Source organism: Cuculus canorus, chromosome 18, assembly GCF_017976375.1.
Source record: "Cuculus canorus isolate bCucCan1 chromosome 18, bCucCan1.pri, whole genome shotgun sequence".
In the NCBI taxonomy this organism is placed as follows: Eukaryota; Metazoa; Chordata; class Aves; order Cuculiformes; family Cuculidae; genus Cuculus; species Cuculus canorus.
The window spans coordinates 2,951,847-2,972,441 of NC_071418.1; the positions used below are offsets into that span (position 1 = coordinate 2,951,847).

The following is a 20,595-nucleotide window of genomic DNA, read 5'->3' on the forward strand; positions in this document are numbered from 1 at the left end:
TTTGCTGCCCCTGTGCCCCATCCCGTTTACCCTTGCTCCCACTCCCCGCATTCCCCCCGTCCCGCTCCCTGGTTCTCCTCATCCCCACACTGAACCCTGTATCCCTATTCCCCTCACTCCCACAACTCCAGTCTCTTCCTCCACTCCCCTCCTTCGCACTCTCCTCTCTGCTCCCGCACTCCCTCCGCTCCTGCTCCCCTTCCCTCTCGCTCCCGCTGCACCCAACCCGCTTCCTCTCCTCTCCTCTCCTCTCCTCTCCTCTCCTCTCCTCTCCTCTCCTCTCCTCTCCTCTCCTCTCCCTCCCAATCTGCTCTCCCTCCCAATCTGCTCTCCCTCCTCAGCCTTCGCTCCCTTTACACTCGCTTCCCCGACCCAACCCACTCCCCATTCCCCCTCCTCTCCCCTCTCCTCCCCTCCACTCCTCTCCCCTCTTCCCTCCTCTCCTCCCCTCTATCCCTCTTCTCCTCCCCTCTTCCCTCTCCCCTCTCCTCCCCTCACGTTTACCCCTCAGCCCGCGCTCTCGTTCCCGCCCTCCCTTCACTCTCAGTCCCTGTACCCCCGCGCTCCCCCCGCCCCAACCCCTCCCCTCTCCCTCGGCTCCTGTTGCCCTTCTTTCCCCCCTCTCCCGCCCCGCCCCTCCTCCGTCTCCCCGCGGCGCTGCCCTATTGTTCTCCCTCCCCTCGCATCCTCCTCCTCCTCCTCCTCTTCTGCTCTCGCTGCCGAGGGCGATGATGGCCGCAGCGGCTGCCGCCGCGCCGCCGCCCTGCAGCTGATGCTCGCCATGGAGCCGGCGAGCCTGCTGCGCTTCCTGCGGAGGCTCAAGGAGGTTTTCGACGTTTGCGACGAAGATGCGGACGGCTTCATCCGCGTGGAGCATTTCGTCGCCCTGGGGCTGCAGTTCGGCCAGGGGGACGAGGTGAGTGCGGGGTGGGAAAGGCTCTGCCCGGGACCGCCGACCCCTCCCTGCACCCCGTATTCTCTGTCTCCCCTATCGCCTTTCCTGCTCCTCTTCGCAGCCCCATCATTGTCAACAGGGACCCCCCCATCACCCGCCGCCCCTCCTCGTACCCCGCATCCTCCCCGTCCCCCAGGGACCCCCACCACCTCTCCGGCTCCTCCTCGCAGCTCCGCCATCCCTTGTCAACCAGGACCCCTCCCATCACCCCCTGCCCCTCCTCGCAGCCCCATCATCCCCCACCCCTTCTCGCACCCTATCATTCCCCGGACCCAGAGACCCCTGTCACCCCTCCCTGCCACCCCTCATCTCTCGTCCCCCAGGACCCCCATCACCTTTCCCGCCCCTTCTTGAACCCCCATCACCTCTCCCATCCCCCAGGACCCCCATCTCCTCTCCTGCCCCTCCTCACATCCCCATGATCCCCTACTCCTTCTCATCCCCCACACCCTCCCTGTCCCTCGGGGACCTCCGTCACCTCTCCTGCCCCTCTTCACAGCCCCATCATCCCTTGTCAACCAGCACTCCCCCCCCATCACCCCCACCCCTCTTTGCATCCTGCATCCCACCTTGTCCCCCAGGGACCCCCAACTCCGCTTTCCCATCAGGGCGACTCGGGCTCCCCCTGACCCTCAGGGAGTCCTGGAGGCACCCCCTTCTCCCAGGGGACGCAGAGCCTCCCCTCTGTACCTCAGGGGGTCCCAGAGCCCCCCTGCTTCCCCTGTGGGGTCCCAGAACTCCTCCCTCCCCATGGCTTCGTGGAGCCCCCTTCCCTCAGGGCCACTCAGTCACCTTCCCACAGAGTCCTCCCCAAAAAGCAGCTCTGTTCCCTCCTTCCCTTGGTGGGTTCTAGAGCCTCCCCCTTTCCTCAGGCCAGCCCAGACTCCCAGGCTGACCTGCTTCCCTGGGATGGAGAGATGAGTCCCCTCTCCAGTTGCACCCCCAGGGCTAGGAGTGCTTGGGGGTGTCGGTGCCTTTCAGGGAGATGCATTTATTCTGGGGACAGCACAGGCTTGCTTCATCTTAGCCGAGCTGTATCCTCACGGATACGCCGGGCTTGGTGGGATCTTGGGAGCAGAGCCTGGGCTGAGGGAGCTGGAGCTGCCATGGCTGCACGAGGGGTGGCAGCGTCCAAGGAGGCACCCTGAAACCTCCAGCTGATGGGTTGGAAGCAAAGACCCCGTTCAGCCCTTCGGTGACACAGCGCAAATCTGGAGTGGTGCCACTGGTCTCGGTGGAGCCGTTGCATCAGTGTAAATGGGAGTGGGATTCACGCCAGTGTCTGTGAGGAGAATGGTATGGGTTTGGTTTGAAACGGTTCCTTTCAGTGATTCAGTCAAGGGTTGCAGCTGTATCAAAATTAACCGGTAAGGAACGCTTGCTTTCCCTAGGAGAATCCTCAGGATTAGGGCTGGGATAGAACCCAGAAAACCAGTATTAGCCGACCTCCTGAAGTACAAAAAAACAAGTTAATGTGAGGAGTGGATAAAACAGTAATGTGTAAAAAATGCCAAACAAGCAGCAAAACCAGAGAGAATCCACAGTAACTGTTGGAGCAAATGACTTTTTTTTGGTGTGCCGGTGGTAATGAAGCACAGCTTGTGAATGAAATCAGAAGACCAGCAGACAGAAGGCTTGTTGCTTGCAGATAGTCACAGGTCTGTTAAACGGTTTCTTAATTAGATGCTGGAGTTTCTTGTTTTAACCAGCAAAATGAACAGGAGAAATCAGTAACAGTAGAGAGCTTTATTGATTCTGGTTTTATTTGTCTCTTGGTAAGTTGTATCATTTTATGTAAACTGATAGTAAAGTGGTTTTTAAATCTTTACTGTGAGATACACTGCATCAGCATTGCCTTTTGCACTGCTACATTTATTAGGAGGCAGATGAGTGGCTTTCTCTTGCAGCACTAAGGAAGACTGGTCAAATTCCATCAGCTATTTTGCAGCAGGATGGATCCGATAATCATAATAATCCTTTTTTGTCTTAGGAATCTCCAAGGCTGTGAGAGGGGAGCAGGTTCTGTAGGGTGCAAAGGAGAATTCAGGTGGTAATCTCATAAGCTTAGAGTAAATTGGGCTGTGTTAGTTGGGAGTCTTTAAATAGAATGGAAAGGAAGAGAAAACTGGAAATCTCAACAGTGACAGCAACAGCAGAGTACCAGTTGTCAGTGGTGGTATCTGGGTTTCAGGGTGGGCTTGCTTACTGGGCAGGGACGGGAGAGATTCCCAGCGATGAGAAATGCATCCTTTGTATTTTGTTCAGTTGTAGCTGGCAGTGTTCGAACAAGACACTTAAAAAACTGGGTCTGAGAATTGTATCTATATATCTGTCAGGGTCATAATATAACTTGTTCTGGTTTACTTCCCTATGTCCGTCGCAGTCATTGGCTCGGGGTACCTTAACTCCAGAGGAGCATGTGTCAGCTGAGTAAATGGGATTTATAAATCACCAAAAGAGCTTTGCTAGGGAAGTACAGAATCAGTTTTTCAAGTGCAGATTTACTGTAGAACAACCACTGTAGGTGAGCTAGTCTCATTTTCAGTCTTATTAAAAACTTTGTGTGATGAATGGCAGTTGATGTTTGGAGACGGCGAGAAACTCCTCTCCCATACAGGATGCTGCTTTCAACCGTGCATCTGCAGGAACGTAATAAGCTTTGTGTGGGAATGCAGCTCATGAAATTAAACTGAGGAGGCACTGCTAGAGAACAGATCCCTTTAACACATTAGAACATATTTACTGTCATTAAATATTAATTATACATTTCCACATGCTACATTTCTTGGGCCTGATCCACCTCAGCTCCCTTTACATTCAAACCAAATCTTTCCATTGGCATCAGATTGATTTGCCCTCATGTGCAAGTTATTTGCTCCATCTGGTCACAGGAAGGATGCTAATTAGTAGCCTTGCAGCCTGAATAATTCTGACTCTTCCCAACAGCAGCCCTAAGTCGTGTTTATGAAATGAGTGAGTATTCATCCCTTCAGTTGTGCTGACCTGATAAACACAGCTTTCCACTTCTCTACCTCCTTGGAGCCACCACCATCCGAAGTTTGGAGTCTGTAATTTCTTAATACTATATCTTCAGTAGGGCTCATGGCTTGGGCTGTGTAGGGCATTTGGCCTTTTCTGTTTTTTCTTTCCTTTTTTTCTTTCTACTTTGTGTGTGTGGGTATGTGTAGTCGAACATGCTGAAATTTATCAGTCCTGAAAGGTAACAACTCTGAAAACTGCCCCAAGGCAAAATGTTGCAGCAAGGCAGCAGCTTTCTGTTCAAGCAAAGCAGTCCTTACCTGCATAGCCAAAATAATAAGTATTTCTGTTTTACTTTTTTACTGATTTACTTTTAGTGGGCTTTTGAGGCCTCTGCTTCTCGTAGCTTGAGGCTTTTTTTTTCTTCTTTAAGGCCATACAGTCACTGCTGTACCTCCTTCCATTCTGCCTTTCCCATGCACACTGAAATCCTCTTCTTGCCGTGCAGTCATTGAGTCCACTGCAGTGGAATAACGATTGCCTCAGAGGGGCTGTTTGGGGGAGGTGTTTGGGCTCTGGAAGCATGTCTAGCAAGTTTGCTTGCAAATTTTGGCTTTGCCCTACAAGGAATGTGCTTCAACTAGAGGAATAAATGACTTGGCCATGTTAATTTGGCAAAGCCAGGAGCAGAATCATGCCCGAATTAACAGCAGACCAGGCTGTTAGAGTTGAGTACTCTTCTGAAAAATGTTAGAGTTGAGTGCATTTTGGCCTCTTTTTGGCCTGTGTGACCGTATGCATTTAACTGAGTTGTCTAAAGTAATCTTCCTCTGTGGTCATTGATGAGCAATTGAATGTTCAGAGGGTGAAACAGGACCCAAGGGTGAAACAGATCCTTCAGAGATGCTTCTTTATCTCCACTGACAACGGAAACTCCTAGCCAAGATTTTTGGTTCAGCACTTAAAGATAGCTGGCTTGGGCCTTGATTTCCCACTGAATGGTCTGTTTGCCGCTTGTGGAGGAATCTGAAGAAAGACGTGAAGGGCTGTTTCCAAAGCGACTTGACTGGATGGCATGTGCTCACTAGCTGAAGAAACACTTCGCATAACATTGAAAAATGCCAAGAGTCGCTCACCATCTGGTTCCCTTTCACTGGGATGATAGTTGCACCAGCAGCCGAGCGTCTAGGAGCGTTGTGAGTGACGTGTTCAGCAAGCCCCAGTGCTGGCAAGGGATCGTGTGAATGTGTATTTCAAGATAGTGCCAGTTGATGTTTCATTATGCCTGATTCTATTTAAACTCTACGTTCGGTTTTCAGCAACCGGTGAAGCGTACTGAACGGGTTGGCGAGAAGAGGTATGTAATCACCTTTTGGAGGTGTGCAAACCGTGCAGGTGCTTACACAGTAATGTTTGTCGTGGTAAGATCAACAGAAGCTCATCAGCTTGAAGAAGTGTCACACCTGGGAGGGACCTTGAGCAGCTGATAATAATCTACAGGCCAATTATTCTTGCGAGTGGATAGTAATTCACTTGAAATCAGTGCTTTACTAGTGGTGTAGAACAGCAGTAGCTAAAAACAAGTTCATTTGAGGAGGGACTGTTTACAATGGCTCATAGTGATAGGACAAGGGGCAGCGTGTATAAACTGGAGAGGGGCAGATTTAGACTGGACATGAAGGATTTCTTCACTATGAGGGTGGTGAGGCCCTGGCCCAGGTTGCCCAGAGAAGTTGTGGCTGCTCCATCCCAGGAGGTGTTCCAGGCCAGGTTGGATGGGCCTTGGGCAGCCTGATCCAATTTGAGGTGTCCCTTCCCATGGCAGGAGGGTTGGAACTGAGTCATCTTTAAGATCCCTTCCAGCCCAAACTATTCTATGATTCTGTGTATGTTAGGTGAACAAATGAAACAAATGAAATAGGGAGATGTTTGTTGCTATTTTAAGTCTCTTCCATTCATCTCCATTCTGGGCTGAAATTAAAGGCATCGACATCAGGTGCCCAAGGAGTAGATTGTGGCTGCTGGCTGAGTTGAATGACAGTCCTGATGCTCCATTTGGATTTGCTCTTAGATGTCTCCCAAGGACACCTGGTGGAGTCATACTCTCAACACAGCCCTTCTATTGTAACCACTCCATAACTAGGTTGTCCTGTAAGGAGCAGGAGTGTAATTTCACTGCTTGACAGTGTGGAGTCTTTCTGAAAGGCCCGGGTGCATTCTAGGCTCCTGGCTGTGGTGTCGCAGTTCAGAGTTGCACCCAGAGATGAATGGAATCACTGCAAATTTACATCAGTGTGCATGATGACAGAGACAAGTTCATACCTTCTTGATAACGTGCAGTATGCTCTGGATGTCCCTGCAGCCTTGAGAAAAGGAGGCTTTGGCACTAGACTTTGAAAGAAAAGTATTAGGGTGTTACCAAGTGATATGCCATTCTCATAATGTAGGATGAAAAGAGTTATGACTTACTTCTTCTTTGCTTTTCCTGGAAACAGTTACTGAAAGGAAGAATAAAAACTTTGCCTAGATGTAATGAGGGTACAATGAACGCTTCTGCGTAATAGTGTTCTCTAGGAAACAGCAAGGCTGCCACACGTTTAGACTCCTTAAAACTGTGTTTGCTAATGACCCAGATATTTCATATCATTTACAGTGACTTGGGAAAAATGCAGTTCTGAAATGGCACAGTGGGGTACTTGGTGTATGGATTAGTCAAGACACAGACACTGTGACCTTCCTAATTCAATACAAACTAGCAGTGAATTTGTTTAAAATTGCCTTTTGGCATATCCTGAAACTAAACGTATTTCAAAACAGCTGACAGAGAGCAAGCTTAGTACTCACTGTTAAGCAAACATTTTCTAGAGCGCTATTAGGAAGAGCGAAACTGCAGGATTGCTGTGCACTCAGGAGTTTAATTCCTTACGTAATGTGTTTGCATTTCAAAGGTGAGAGCTCTGAGGCGGTTATCTGTATGGTGAAGAATTGATTTTGCCATCCAAGTCAGTGATCTGAAATAAAAGTTGTTAATGCCTTAAGGAACGGCAAACAATTTTGATAGCGGTTCTTGAGATATAAATGATTCTGTTTTATTACTACCTCAGTGTTTGCATTTAGTAAAGGTACAGTGATATTGTGTTGTCTTATCACTAAATGCAGAAGTAAATATAAAGGTTAGCATATGGATCAAGCATAGAAGGTGATAGTGCATCTTTTGTGCACAGTATGGAGGGGAACACGTGTAACTGTTGAAGTTAAAACATTCAGCTGCTAGCAAGACCATCTATTTTCGATATGAATTTTTCTCCCTCTTCCCCCCCTCTCCATGCCTGATTCAGTCCATGCTGTTAAATTGTAAAATTGGTTTTCTTCCTCTGTGATAGGTCTGCATGTTCCCCAGAAATTTACTCTTCCAAATCCTAGGGAGAATTTTGGATTTCTAGCACATACTAGTTTTATTTTCCTCTAATGCGATTAAGCTTTGAAAAGTCACTTATACAAAATTGCTGGAAGGGTAAGTCTTGGAGGGGGAACAAGCCACTGCCATATGGTATTTGTAGGGGTAATTCCTAATAGACAATTTTTCTTGGTTTCTAAATTGCGTTGTTACCTACAATTTAGCAGAATTGACTCATGCTCGGCAGCAGTGCTTTTATAGCAACAAAGTGGAAAAAAATCAATTGCCGTATAATGTTTAGATAAGTAAATGTGATTGGTTTTGTTCTCTTTGTAGTTGACAAGATGATTTCCTATTAATTTTATCTGATTTTAATGCTAATATTCACAAACATTTTAAAATCCTCAATTTGCCGTTTGAATCAGACTGTCTGCTCGAGAGCTAGAGGTGAAGTTCTAACAGTTCTTAAAATACACAGTATTTCAGGAGACACACACGTGATCTCAGACCTAGATACTGGCATGGGCTGCTGGATGAATACCTGCTGAGAGCAGTTACCTCGGTGCAGGGTGTGATTAAGTACACGAATGATGAAAGAGAGCGGCAGACAATCACTAGTACTATAACAGGGTTTTACAGCAGCCGTGTGGGTATAAACAAAGCACTGTATGATCATCTCAGTTCCTTTTCACTCGATATAATTGCAGGGCCTCACTTGGAGAGTGTTTCTATATAACTATGAATGCTGTTTGCATGTTTGGTGTGCAGTTAAAAGCAAAAATAGGAGTGCCCCTTCATAAGTCTTGAATCCAGTTCAGTTCTGGGGCAGTGTTTTGTGATGCTCCGAACTGGGGAATCTTTCTGGGAACCAAGTGCTGCTGGGTAGGCTAAAGATAACTCATTGATGAGAGTGCTCTGAAGCCGCGTGCTTGCTTTGGTCTAAAAAGAACTGCGATGTTGAATAGTCTTTCTCTCTTTCTGAATGAGTGTCTTTGGGATTTTTTTCCATCAGATAATCCATTTTTATAATGAGAAAACATTGTAGGCTAAGCTGTTCCGAATCAGAGTATCCTAACTTTGCCATGGGCATACTCAATAGAGGTTGGCAACTCGCTTCAAACGCGTGTGTTGCCTCCCATTGTCAGACGTTTCTGACAGCAGTTGTATCTGTTGACAATATGAAATTGTTATGGTAGGATGTGGACAATTCATTATGTGTTTATTCGGTGCTAAGAAGCTCAAAGTGTTGGCTCATTTGGGATGTGTCAGCATCTCAGCAATACAGAACAGCATAATATTGTCTCAGTTAAAGCTGATGTTTTCTCTCTTCTTTTGGCAAGTAACGTGCCGCCTCCGAGTCAGGTTTATGTTTGAAGAGTGGAAAAAAAAACTCCAAAACAAAACAATTAAGATTTCAGATGAGTTTGGCAAATTATTTTTGCCTTTAGAAAGTAGGAATGTAATTAACTTCACCTTTGGGGTTTTATAAAGTATGTCTTGATTGTTTCTGTTTGAATCTAGCTTTTATTGACAAAATTTAAACTGAAATAGTTGGCAAATAACAAGTGAAAATGCTCCAAAACATAAGATTTTGCTCAAGACAAAGCATTTGCTGCTGTTTTCTTCTGAGAAACATGAAAAATAAAAAAGAAGTGGTTTTGATTTCCTCTATTTGGCAAGAAAACAGAAAATCAGTTACTTAGCAAGTTATGTATCAAGCAAGAGCAGAGACTTTGAATGTAGGAGGAAAACAAAATACTTTTCAGTACGGCTCTTCTTGGCCTAACTGGAATTGTGTTCAGCTTGCAGTTATCCAGAGCTGCTGGAAAATAAAGCGATAGGTAAAGCAAAACTATGGATGATGCTGAGCTGTGTAAGAAAAGAATATAATCTTTTAGAAAAGAAAATCAATGAGTTTGTGCAGGAAGCAGAACAGCTTTAAAGAGTGGTACAAGAGAACAAAGGATGTTTTGCTCACAAGCGGTTGTTGCTTTGGCTATTGGTTTTCACAGCTTGTGATCACAATTGCCTGATCATTCCGTGGTCCTGAGCAGATGAAGCCTGACTTCATTTACTACAACCAGACACCGGTGAAATCTGTGAGTTTCAGCTTCCAGTGTGAAGAGAGAATTGATGTTTCATTCCTCAGTTCTCTTTGGGTTTGTTTGAAAATAAAGAATTGAGGAGCGTTTTGGGACACATCTTCAAAGGAGCTTTGATAATGTCAGTTTTGCTCCTCTGACTGAGCAATTACAAGGCGTGGAAGTTTCCACTGAGGAAAACTGCATCTTGCCTTCTCACCTGGGAATTTTGTGTGCCCTTTGCCAAATGCAAGCTCTTCTGCACAGTTGGATGCACTTACTGGAAAGTGCTGTGATATTTGCTTCCAATCAGACAGTGCAATGTGTCTTGTTTAGAGAATGAAATAAGTTTGAACAGTCTGCTCTTGCCAACTGTCATTTGGGAAAGTCTAAATTTGGAGGCGAATACATCTGTAACTGCCGGTGCTGTTTCGGGGTGACAGATTACTATCTTCATTAATCATCTACCACCTCACAACGGTCCGAGTACTCACGTTGCCAGGTGACTCTAACAATAAGGTAGAGGATTTTTGGATGTCTGTCAGCCAGGTTGGAAGCTTTGGCTCTAACCAAGTTCACGATGTCTTTCCAATGGATGAAAAGATAGTTTGTTATGTACTGTAAATTTCATAGAATCCTAGAATCCCTAGGTTGGAAAAGACCTTCGAGATCATCAAGTTCAACCAAACCTGTCCACTGCTAAATCATATCCCTAAGCACTTCATTGACCTGTATTGGCATTGGCCAAGTTACTGTCCTGGTGTGAATGCTGCCAGATACAAATAATTTGTTTCTTGATTTAGGTAGTCACCCAGGTAACCTCAGGAAAAGATAAAATATTCACAAACTACTTCCATTTTGCCACAAGTACAAGGCACAGATTGCTTTTTCTTTGTGTGTGCGTGTGATTTCTCTTCCTGTATTTTTCTTGGAAACCTGTTATGCCTGGCAATAGTTTTTTCCCCATGGCATTCTACGTACAACTTCAGAAACTTGACAAGCCTGGTGTGTGGAAGCATCCTCTTGGTTCCTCTGCCTTGTGCTTGGCACGAGTGAACCGTGCAGCTCTCTGAGCGGGTGGAGCAGCTGGCAGAGAGATCGGTCATCTTCTGTATTAGCTGTTCCTTTGGGGTGGGCACTGAATATTCTGTGCATTGGCACATGCTGGGCTAAATTGCTGCTCTCAGTCTGCTGCCTGGAGCCACAGAATGATATGAAGAGAAGGATGGTACCATGCAGCAGGGATATTTAATGCATGAGAATCAATGATGCCTCAAGGGACACATTATGAATGGACTGTAATCACCACTGCCATTCTACAGCATCACAGCTCTATCTGGGTGCTGTTTTTTGCTGGAGACTATTTGAAGTAATGCATGATGTTCTGGCCTCGCTATGTTATTCTCCCAGTTTATTCCTTCCTCGGAAGGGACAGCTTCAATTTTGAGCTCATTGGTGCTTGTGCTTTTTGGTGTGTGGCTCCTGTTTAAATGAGAGTGGTCAGTGAGGTCTAGCTGTGTTACAGCAAATTAGTACCTGTTTGCTGGAGGAGTTGGTCTGAGAAGTTATAAATATGGATGCTTTACACAACATTTCATGTGAAAAGCTTGCTTGCTTGAGTTGGTGGCATAATGTGGCTATAAATTACCTTTGGGTTTATTGCAATTGGCTGCCACAGCGGCTCTTCAGCAATGTGTTCTGTTCAGTGGCACTTCTCCTGATTCAGTGCTTCCCATGCATTTTGTAGATGTTGCACTATTCTGTAGCACTGATTCCCTGGATTTACAGTATCTGATGAAGAGAGTAGGAGAGTAGACTCCTCTCATAGCAAGAAATTGCTAACTGTCTCTATTTTGGGGAAGAAGTGTGAAAAGACACATTTCAAGTACCTTTTTTACAGGAGGAGAGGTTGCCATGGATAGTAGCTGTGAAACTTTGGGTGTGATCCCACCCCACCCTCTTTTACTTTGTTCTGTGATGGGATATGAGAATCAGGTTCATCTTCCAGCTGCTCTGTGGCACGAGGGGGCTGAAGGGACACTTGGATTGACTGTTGTTGGCTTCACAAGAGACTATGGAGCTACACAGGCAAAGATGCAGAGCTGGCCTTTGATTTTGGGGGTTTTACATGAAGAAATGAGATTCCAGAAGGATGTTCTTGGAGTCCTTTGAAAGTGCCTGTGTGATCTGGCCTCGTTGATCTGGTGCCTTTCTTTCCCTTTTCACACTGTATAACTACTTCAAAACTCACGGTGCTTTAGGACCTTGTGGTGTTCACTGAATAGCAGGTGTGCCGGTCACAGAAGGTGGTTCTCTAACCAAACCAATGCCATTTCAACTTTCATTTATCTTTTTTTTTTCCTGTATTTTCTCCCCCACTCTTGCTGCTGATGCAAGTCAGTTTGCTAGTCATTATGCCTGCTTAATTTTGGTGAACCTGCTGTCAATAATGCTGATTGTGTGCTGCCATCCAGACCAGCCTGTGATTGCCGTAAATGAATTAGGCAGAAGAATCCCGGTGGGAAGGGGGGAAAAGGATGTTCTCTTCAAACAGATTGCAAACAGATGGACAGAAGTGGATGAATACAAAGTAAATACAGGTGAAAGTTGTGAGCCTTGGAAATGGGATATCAGTGTTTACACTGTTGGGATATGTATGCGTGTGTATCTTAATACCCGCATGCATGAACTGATTTCTAGGAGTAAACCACCAGCCTGAAAGGCAAATTGATTTCAAAGCCCAAAGTGCATGCCGTAATTGCGTTGTGATGGCAATTTCAGCACAGGACTGAACTTTAACTAACCTTTCAAAAACCTCATTCTTCCTTTGGGAGCTCGTGGGACTGCTTATGATATCAGCAATGAACTCAGGAGTGTCATAGGCTCTCAGGTGAGGAGGAAAGGAGAAGCTATCAAAAGATTAAATTTTGATGGCCTTTTAAATGTAAACCCTCAAACTGTATTTGATGCTTCTTGTAATTCTGCTGAAAGTCAGCAGCTCCGAAAAGCTCCAGTCATTTTTGAAAATGTGATTTTATTCCCAAGTACAGCAGTGGCTTATCAGAATTTTACCTTGGCCCTAGAAAAAGATGCAGGAGCTGCTAGACCCAAATACACACTGTTCTCAACAGATCAATTTTCCCCAGTGACAGAACTGGCTGTTGTGCTTTCTGTTAAATGTTACTGTTCCCTTTAGGTGAGCTTTCCATGATATTTGCTGCTTGGCACTTCAGAGACTCTTGTTACTGAGCTGATGTGATTGCCATGAAGATTTTGTGGAGTCATCGTTAAATGGGTCACTATGCACCAGATAACACGAGCAACATCTGCACCACTTCTTGGGGCCAGCGAGGAAGGGAGGCTTAACACGCTGCTGAGCTCTGTGTCAGCCGCTGCTTGAAAAGAAACACCACACACAATTTTAAGATATTCACATTTGTTCAAGGAATATTACCAAAATAAAAAAGGCCTTTTTTTTTTTTTTTTTTAGTGCCGGATTAATAGATTTAGGTCACAGGCTGTAAATGAATGTGACTCAGCTGTGTGAATAAATCAGTTTGCTTGATTGTGGGATGAATTTACACTTTCAAAGCTTTTAATAGGTAATGAATATTCAAGGTCTGCCACATGGTATGAGATCTGAAACGAAGGCTTAGATTCCTACAGCCTTGGCTCTCACTCAGCAAGTGGTGTTACAAAAGAGTGTCTTGGAGCGGTAAATATCCATGCGGCTCTGATCTCTCTTTTCTTCCTCTTTGCTGTTGCTGTTAGGAATGCAACAGAGCAATACACCAACCGGTGGCTCTGGAAGACAGGTTTTATCATGCTATATTAATACTCAGAGTGTGCTGTCCTCTTAGCATCTTAGTAGACATCTGATGGAGTGTCAAAGAAGGGCATTTGAAATCTCTCTGTGACTTAGAGAAGAATCTGTGAACAACTATTCACCCCAGCCCTGTATGCAGAGAGGCAGCACCAGGCTCCGTTTTTGTTATGGGTAAAATGTTCAGCAGTCCTGGAACTCAGTGCTCTTAAATGTCTTGTTCAGCATACCCAAAATTGCGAATGACTCCTGAGAAATTCAGTCAACTCAGGATTTTGTCTCCTCTTGAGTACAGTCTCCCTGAAAACAGGTTGAGTTCTGGGTTTTTCAGGGTGAGAGGAACTTTGTTCTGCGTTTGTTCAGCCTGGGGTGGACTGTACTCTAGAACCTCTTGGCACAAACACCGGGCGATAATAAACGTCAGACGCTGGTGGGTAGCCTGGCACAACTGGTAAAGTTGATACAGGCAATGAATGGGAGGAAACACCGTAGGCTTCAGTCGTGCCAAGCATTTAGGTGTGTGCTCAGCTCCCGCTAGTGTTAGGAGGGTCTAGGTGGATGAAGATAAAAGCGTTGATGGTTTCCGTTGAACAAAGGTGGAGTGGAATAAAAGATTCAATTTGAATGCGTGTGGCAGTGATTTGTTGAACTTAAGCCTTGTTTTTTTCCTCCTCAAGATGTCTCGTATGACTGGGGACATCCATTTTAACAGAATTCTCTGGAAATTAATCTGAAATCACAGGGATGTAAAAACTGACGGCTTTCTAAGGTTTTAACATGCTATAAAATTCCACAGCAAAAGTACATTTCATTATTAAATTCTACAAGCAGAGTAGAAATCTATCATTTCTATTCACTGCTACAGGTTTTTTCCAGAAAGGAGGTTAATTTATTGCTTGATTCTGTTTTATTATCTGTAAGTAGTGCTAAGCAGAGGAAGCAGCTGCTGAGAGTAGTTGTAAAATTTTTAAGATATTGAAGGCTAAGCAAGGCACCTGTTGGGAACGCTTAAATATGATTAAATCAGTCTTCTTAAGCTATAGCATAATATTCCTGATGAACCAGGGGATACCTCTTTGAGGGATACCTCTAAGGGAGGAAGGCTAGGAAGCAGAAAATGGAGAACCAGAAACTTGTGTGGACAGAGGATTTGAACCAGAAAAATTCTGAACTGGCACTTCAGCTCATGGTCGAGAAACCCTGACTTCAGTGGGACTATTTGTGGCCTCTTTCAGAACGTTGTTCTGCTGGGCAGCTGCGAGCAGGTGGGAACACCCTGCAAGCGTGCTTCTCCTTTCGAAGCACAGGCTCCGCGGTTGTGCTGGATTGGGGCTAGACTGCTCAGCATTCCTGCAAGGTGAGATTCCGAATAGCAGAGTGGGGCTGGGAAGGAAATTAGCTCACTGATCAAGATGTTCCAAAGTGTATCTTCCAGGCAGGTCTGAGTCAGGACTTTGAGATAATGTTGTCACACTAAATGGTAACGCAAAATATTCTGACAACCTACTTGGTCTGGCAACAAACACTGTTTGTTCCTTGGCAGTGATTTCTGATTAAACTGAGGGCTGTAGTTGCCGAGAGCGCAATGCTAGCCTCTGTGACTCAACCATTGACTCCACTTGTTTGGCATAAAACATTCAAATATTTATATTAAATAAATTCAAGATAGGAATAATCTTTTTGTTTGGAAAAATAAACTGCTCTGCAGCCTTATTAAGGATCTCTGAGATCTACCTTCATCACAGACAGCCGTGAGGAAGCTCGTGTATACATGCCACAAAATAAAATATATGTAGGAGAAGATTTTTTCATACAGGTATTCTTCATTTACAGTTTGCAATGATATCTGACCTTTTAAAATAACTCGGGTGCAGAAAAGGTGCTTGAATACATCACACCCTAGATGAGCTTCATATATATTTCCTGGTTTCCCAAGAGCTCTGCTCTTTGCAGTGAAGAGCAATCAGGTTAATAAAAATAACTGAGAAAAAGGAAAATATATGCAGGAAATTCTCTGCTGGCTCACCCGAGTGCACAGATTGCGTGCGCTACTTTTGTAGTAAAGTCTTGCAGACTTTAAGAGCAGAGACCTAAGACACCAAGTAATCTTACTGATGTCTGGCAACTGTTCACACGCTCAGTGAAAAGGACGCGTTAAACATGTTGCTGATCTTTATGTTTTGTTTCCCTTCCTCTCAGGTTTCTAGTCCTGTGCCAATCTTTTCTTCGTTGGCTGCCTCTAGCCCTGTTCTGAGGCCCTTGGCAGGATTTATGTTCAGTCTTGCAGGGACAGCAGTCTTTCCAGTGACTATTGTCATACGCTTTTCCTTAAATCTTTCCAAGCTCATGCAGGGTCAGATCCCTTCACAAAGTTCCCATCTTCTGTAGAACTTTAGAGGGAGCTCAGATCTTGGAGTTCAAAAGTATGAACAGCTTTGTTTATCCAGACCTGAAAAAACCCCCTCTAGGTAGCATCCTCAAACTGGCCTTATCTGCCCGTTGGATAATCTGGGAATTTTGTTCCACTGGGAACAAAAGGACGTATGCGATTCCATCAAGCTGAATTATAGTAGGAGGATTAATAGTAAAATAAACAGGTTCCTATTCACTACATGAAGGTCTGTCAACATATTTTGACAGGTTGTTGCAGTGAAGCGTTAGTCAGCACAACAGCGCATTATGTGGAAGTGTTATCTCAATATCTGGCAGGAAATTGGCCAAACTACCTGTATCTCTTGAGACTCTTGCTGTCTTTAAATAGCTTTTTTTATATAAGTTTTTCCCATCCCATTTTCTTCCTAAATCAAAGGTGGGCTGTTGTCAGAAGCCACAGCCTGAAATGTGACATCTTATTTTCTCCTGTTATTAAAAGGCTGACCATACATTGCTGAACTGGAAGTTGCTTTTCCATTTCACTGTCTGGTCTGAGTGTTTGTGATCAGTGGTTGCCCAACTGCCTTTATGGAGCTCCCTTGACTTGAGAAGGGCTCCCTGTGTTCACAGGTGACGAGATCAGGGCCCAATTTACTTAATACAGGTAACATGAAGAGAAGGGGAAGAGGTGGAAGCACGTGTTTTGAAAAGCATCATTTACCAAGGGCCACGGCAGTTAGAACAGAGCTAGAAGTAGGTGCAAAAAAAATGAATAAGCTTCAGAATTGTTGGGATATAGTGGAAGAGAATAAGGTGCCTTTCCTGGTGTCTGTTCAGTATGTTTAAAATTGAATTGGATTATAAAATTATGGGACAGACGCAGCGAGCAGTCAGTCCTGATGCTTCGTGCTAAGGGGTGCTCAGCAGAAATGCTGATGGGTGAGTTGTAGTGAACACAGAGGGAGAAGCATGGAAGTACTGTCTCGAAGGGTATCAGCAGATTTCTCTGCAGTACTAAAGGCAAAAGACTAACACGCGTGCAACCACTACATTTATTGTCGGTATCTTTCTGCAGTGTTCACTTTTATTTACCAATGACAACTGTGATTTGTAACCTTTACCAGCTGCTTAAAACCAGATCTTCTCATTCTTGCTTTAATTTCTTGCTCAGGAAGAACAAAATCTTAGTCCTAATTCAAGTCTGAATCTTTACAGAAAAAGTAGGTGTATCTATGGCAGTGAGGAAGGGACAGTTTTGATTGTGCACCACATTCACAGTTTTGCTTGCACTGGGCTCAGCCAAGCCTGGACCAAAATGCCTTTGAGCTCTGAATTAAAACTTTTAAATGCAAACAGAGCACTTGTTTCAATCTGTTCAATGTCTTTGTCCTTGTGGTAAGATTTTGCTGATCTTTTCAAACAAAAGCAAAGATGTTTTATCTGAGATTTACCATCTTTGGTCTTTACTGCTGCAAATCCCCAAAGTTTCACATTCTGTTTTTACTGGCATAGAAGAGACAACCATAGGGAGAACCTGTCTGTCCTCTGACACTCTTGAAAACACTGGAAGCATGAACAAAAGGAAACGGTGGCTTTGATGACCTCGTAGAAAACCACCTGGAAAAAGAATTTTGAATTTCTCTTTGTATGTTATTAGATGACAAAATTCTGTTTAGAATTTGTATTGCTTTAGATTGAAGGACACTTCAAGGGTCTCTGTTCTCCATCACTCTAGCACTGGTGTAACTGAGCTTTAATGAGATTCTGATTGATGCCACACTGAGACTGGAATAGGGCCTGTGTTGGGTCTGTTAGAGTAAAATGAGCTGTACGAGTTTGTGCTTAGAATTCAGGAGCCCTATTCGCAAAGCCATTATGTAACGTTATACAGAAGAAACAAGGAGGGGATGAATAAATACCACTTCAAATATTTACAGATTTTATTTACAGGTTTCTTTATCTTCTTAAGAGATGCAGGTATGCACAGCTGTTGTGGTAAAACTGCCCAAGCTTTCTGCCTGACCAGGAATTTCTTTTCCCCTTTTTTTTTGTGCAGAGGAGGCAGGCAAAAGGGTGGATGCCAGCCTGGCGGAGAGCTGCTGTGCTGTGCAGAAGTCCCTGAGCAGTGGCTCTGGCCCCACCAGCCCGTGCAGGAGGAAGCAGCGTGTGTCAGCCTTCCTTTGGAAACCTTTAGTAATCGGTGTTGTTTTGGTGACATCCTGGTGTACCTCCTCCCTAGCCAAATATGCTTCTCTGTGCTGCAGTGGAGAGTGGGAACACTGGTGTGATCAGCTGCTGGATGATCCTGTGCTTTAGAAACATCCAGCGCTTTTACAGCTGTCTCCTTCTTTTCTACTTCTAAGATTAAATATTTTACATTAGTTCCATGATTTTAGCGTCCCTGATTCCTGTTTGTGCTCAGCCCCATTCTTAAAGCCTTTTCCTTCATTCCAAACGTTTACTGGTGAGTTATTTGCACAGGATTTGCTCTTGCCTTTTTTCTGCTGTCAGAATTTGAACTTGCTGGCTGCACGCTATGCGCTAGGTGGTGATTTCTTTGGTGTATTTCCTTTCTTCTCTTGGCAGGTCCCAAGTTTGTTCCATTTTCTTTATGAAGTGAAGTGAAAAATGCTAAGCAGCATTTGCAGTGACTTTCTCTTTTATTTAATCAGTGCTTTATCTTGACATTGTCTAGTGTGTAAATTTTGTCCTTTTGAAGAGCAGGAGTAGTTGATGTATGGTAGCTTTGTCACTGGGCTGCACGGGCTGTAGATACCTATCTGCTCAGCAATTGGTATGTAACAAGTTTATTTCAGGGGTGAGGAAGTGGAACCAGTATTACAGTTCCCTGACAGTGTCTGATAAATTGTTCTGTTCAATAGTAATGCGAAGTGTGATGTTTTATTGCTGCCACCTGACCCTTTCAATATTCCATTCTTCTCTGGTTCTTACACTTTGCCCTTCATTATTTGCTCCAAACAGGCGATGAGTTTGCAATATCCTGTGCCTCTTCTTCCCTGTTTTATTTCCAAAAGCTGTAAAGGGCAAAATCCCCATCAGTGCTGAGCCCACATACAGGGCACATAGATTGCACTGAACGGTCCAGATGCTGCTTGAGGTTGTTGCTGTAATATTTAGGATGAGTACGGAGCATTAAGCTGCCATGCAGTGCGATCCTCCTGAAGGCCACTGTTGAGCACTCAGTGAGATCAAAGCCCACAGGGACTTTTCAGGAGCCTGGAAAATGACAGCACAGATCCCATCAGCTGCAGGAGCAGAGGCGGTGTTTGCTATTTCATTTAAGTCAAATTTTGTTTATCGTGTGCCGTGGTGAGATGAAATTAAACCAAATTGTGTAATGTCAGTGCTTCTGGCTGCATGATTTGAGGCTTCTGTGCATTTTTTAACATGTTTTCCTGTGAGTGGAGTGCTGCAGAGACCTGTACACCCAAGAGTACCATCCAGATATCGCAGGACAGTTTAGCCTGCACAGTATACCCATGTCCTGGGCTGAAGTATGTGTAGACGCCATCGCCAGAGCAGGACACAGAGCTGCAGCACTAACTGTGGTCTAAGGCTATAGGATAACAATTGATTTTCTGTGCAAATCAAAGACAGTAATATTGAAGGTAAAAACAGAGCTGTTCCTGGGTTTGAACTGAGAACACAGCTTTGTCATATGTTGTTTGTGGGAAAGAAGAGCCTCCAAACTATTTCTCATGCAGTGCCCTTGCTAGAGAAGAACAAGTTAATTGTACAACCCTTTCTGGATTGTCTTTCAGATGAGATGACAACTGATAATTACATGAGTGCTACAGGCTCTCTATCCTCTCTTACTCCAGCATTGCTCTGAATGCTTTCACTAGGGGAAAAATAACACAAGGAGTCTGAGAAAACCTTGTGATTATAGGGAAGTAAAATTTATTGTTGTTGCTTCTGTTTGCTCTAATCCTAACTAGCCGCTATTCAATCTTGCATCTGATGTAATTGCACAGTGTTGGGAGTGTTGCTGTTGTGTTTCAGGTCTCACTCTAGTGGGCGACTAGAGGAGATCTGCACATCTAGCCAGACCTTGCTGCGGTTGTTGCTCCATCAGGACACGCTCATTTTGCAAGGGCAGGATTTGGGATGCAGTACATCTGTGTTGGCTTTAATGGTATCTTATGCCTAATCTTCAGCTCTCGCCATATCTGCCCATCTCTTGACAGTAACCTGAAGTCAGTGTCAGTGATAAAATACAAGGTAGCTGCAAGTGTTAGATGAAATCTGAGTGTTACATCTGCTTGAAATTGTTCCCAGGTACTGTATAAACTTAGCTCTGTGACTTAGTATAAAATGTGCTGCGTGTGCTGGGACCATTAATCTAAATAGTTCAATTATATTGCTTTCATCACTTTTCCCAGTACTTTATGGGAAGCCTTTTTCACTTATGCAGCATTAATTGTGCAAAAATTAGAAAATGCTGTAGTTAAATGAGAACGGGAATGGGAAGGGCAGAATGTGACAGGACTCTGAGACTCAGATCCGAGCCCTGGTATAATGTTCCAGCAGAAGAGGAAAGCTTTCGCCCAGCAGTATGATTTTTGCATTGGCTTCTCCAGAGTGGTTTGTTCTGGGGAAGCAGAGTGTGATTTCTTTTTTTTTTAAATCAAATTTTACAGCTTATATCAGAGACCTCCAGCTAAACAGGCTGGGGACTGTATTCCTGTCACTGAATTAGCAGCTGTGACTATTTGACTTAGCATCAGGGTGATGTCCTACATCAGTTCTCTGACAGCCACATTTTGTCCTGTTTCAGAGCTCTCTTGGCTGATTCATGACAATTTCTGGCGTGTCCTCACACTGAAAAAATCCCTTCTTCCTGTCTTATATATGTATTTAGGCCACGTTAAGTTTCTATAAATGATCTGCCACTGAGACATCGGGGAGTCTAACAGAGCAGGACTGGAACCAAGCATTCCTGGGCGTTGTGAGCTGCTGCCCAATC

At 44.6% G+C, this 20,595-nt stretch overlaps 1 protein-coding gene across 2 annotated transcripts in view; it reads left to right on the forward strand.

The window, feature by feature from the left end:
• Positions 1-624: 624 nt before the first annotated feature.
• The window catches only part of RAB11FIP4 (RAB11 family interacting protein 4), a 117,461-nt gene continuing 97,490 nt past the window's right edge, over positions 625-20,595 (forward strand). Inside the window, exon 1 of one of the 2 annotated variants that reach the window (XM_054083307.1) lies at positions 625-916. In XM_054083307.1, coding sequence (XP_053939282.1) covers positions 773-916 — 144 coding nt within the window. In that variant the 5' untranslated portion in view covers positions 625-772. The remainder of the gene's footprint in view (positions 917-20,595) is intronic. The other variant, XM_009563919.2, reaches the window with a different exon arrangement.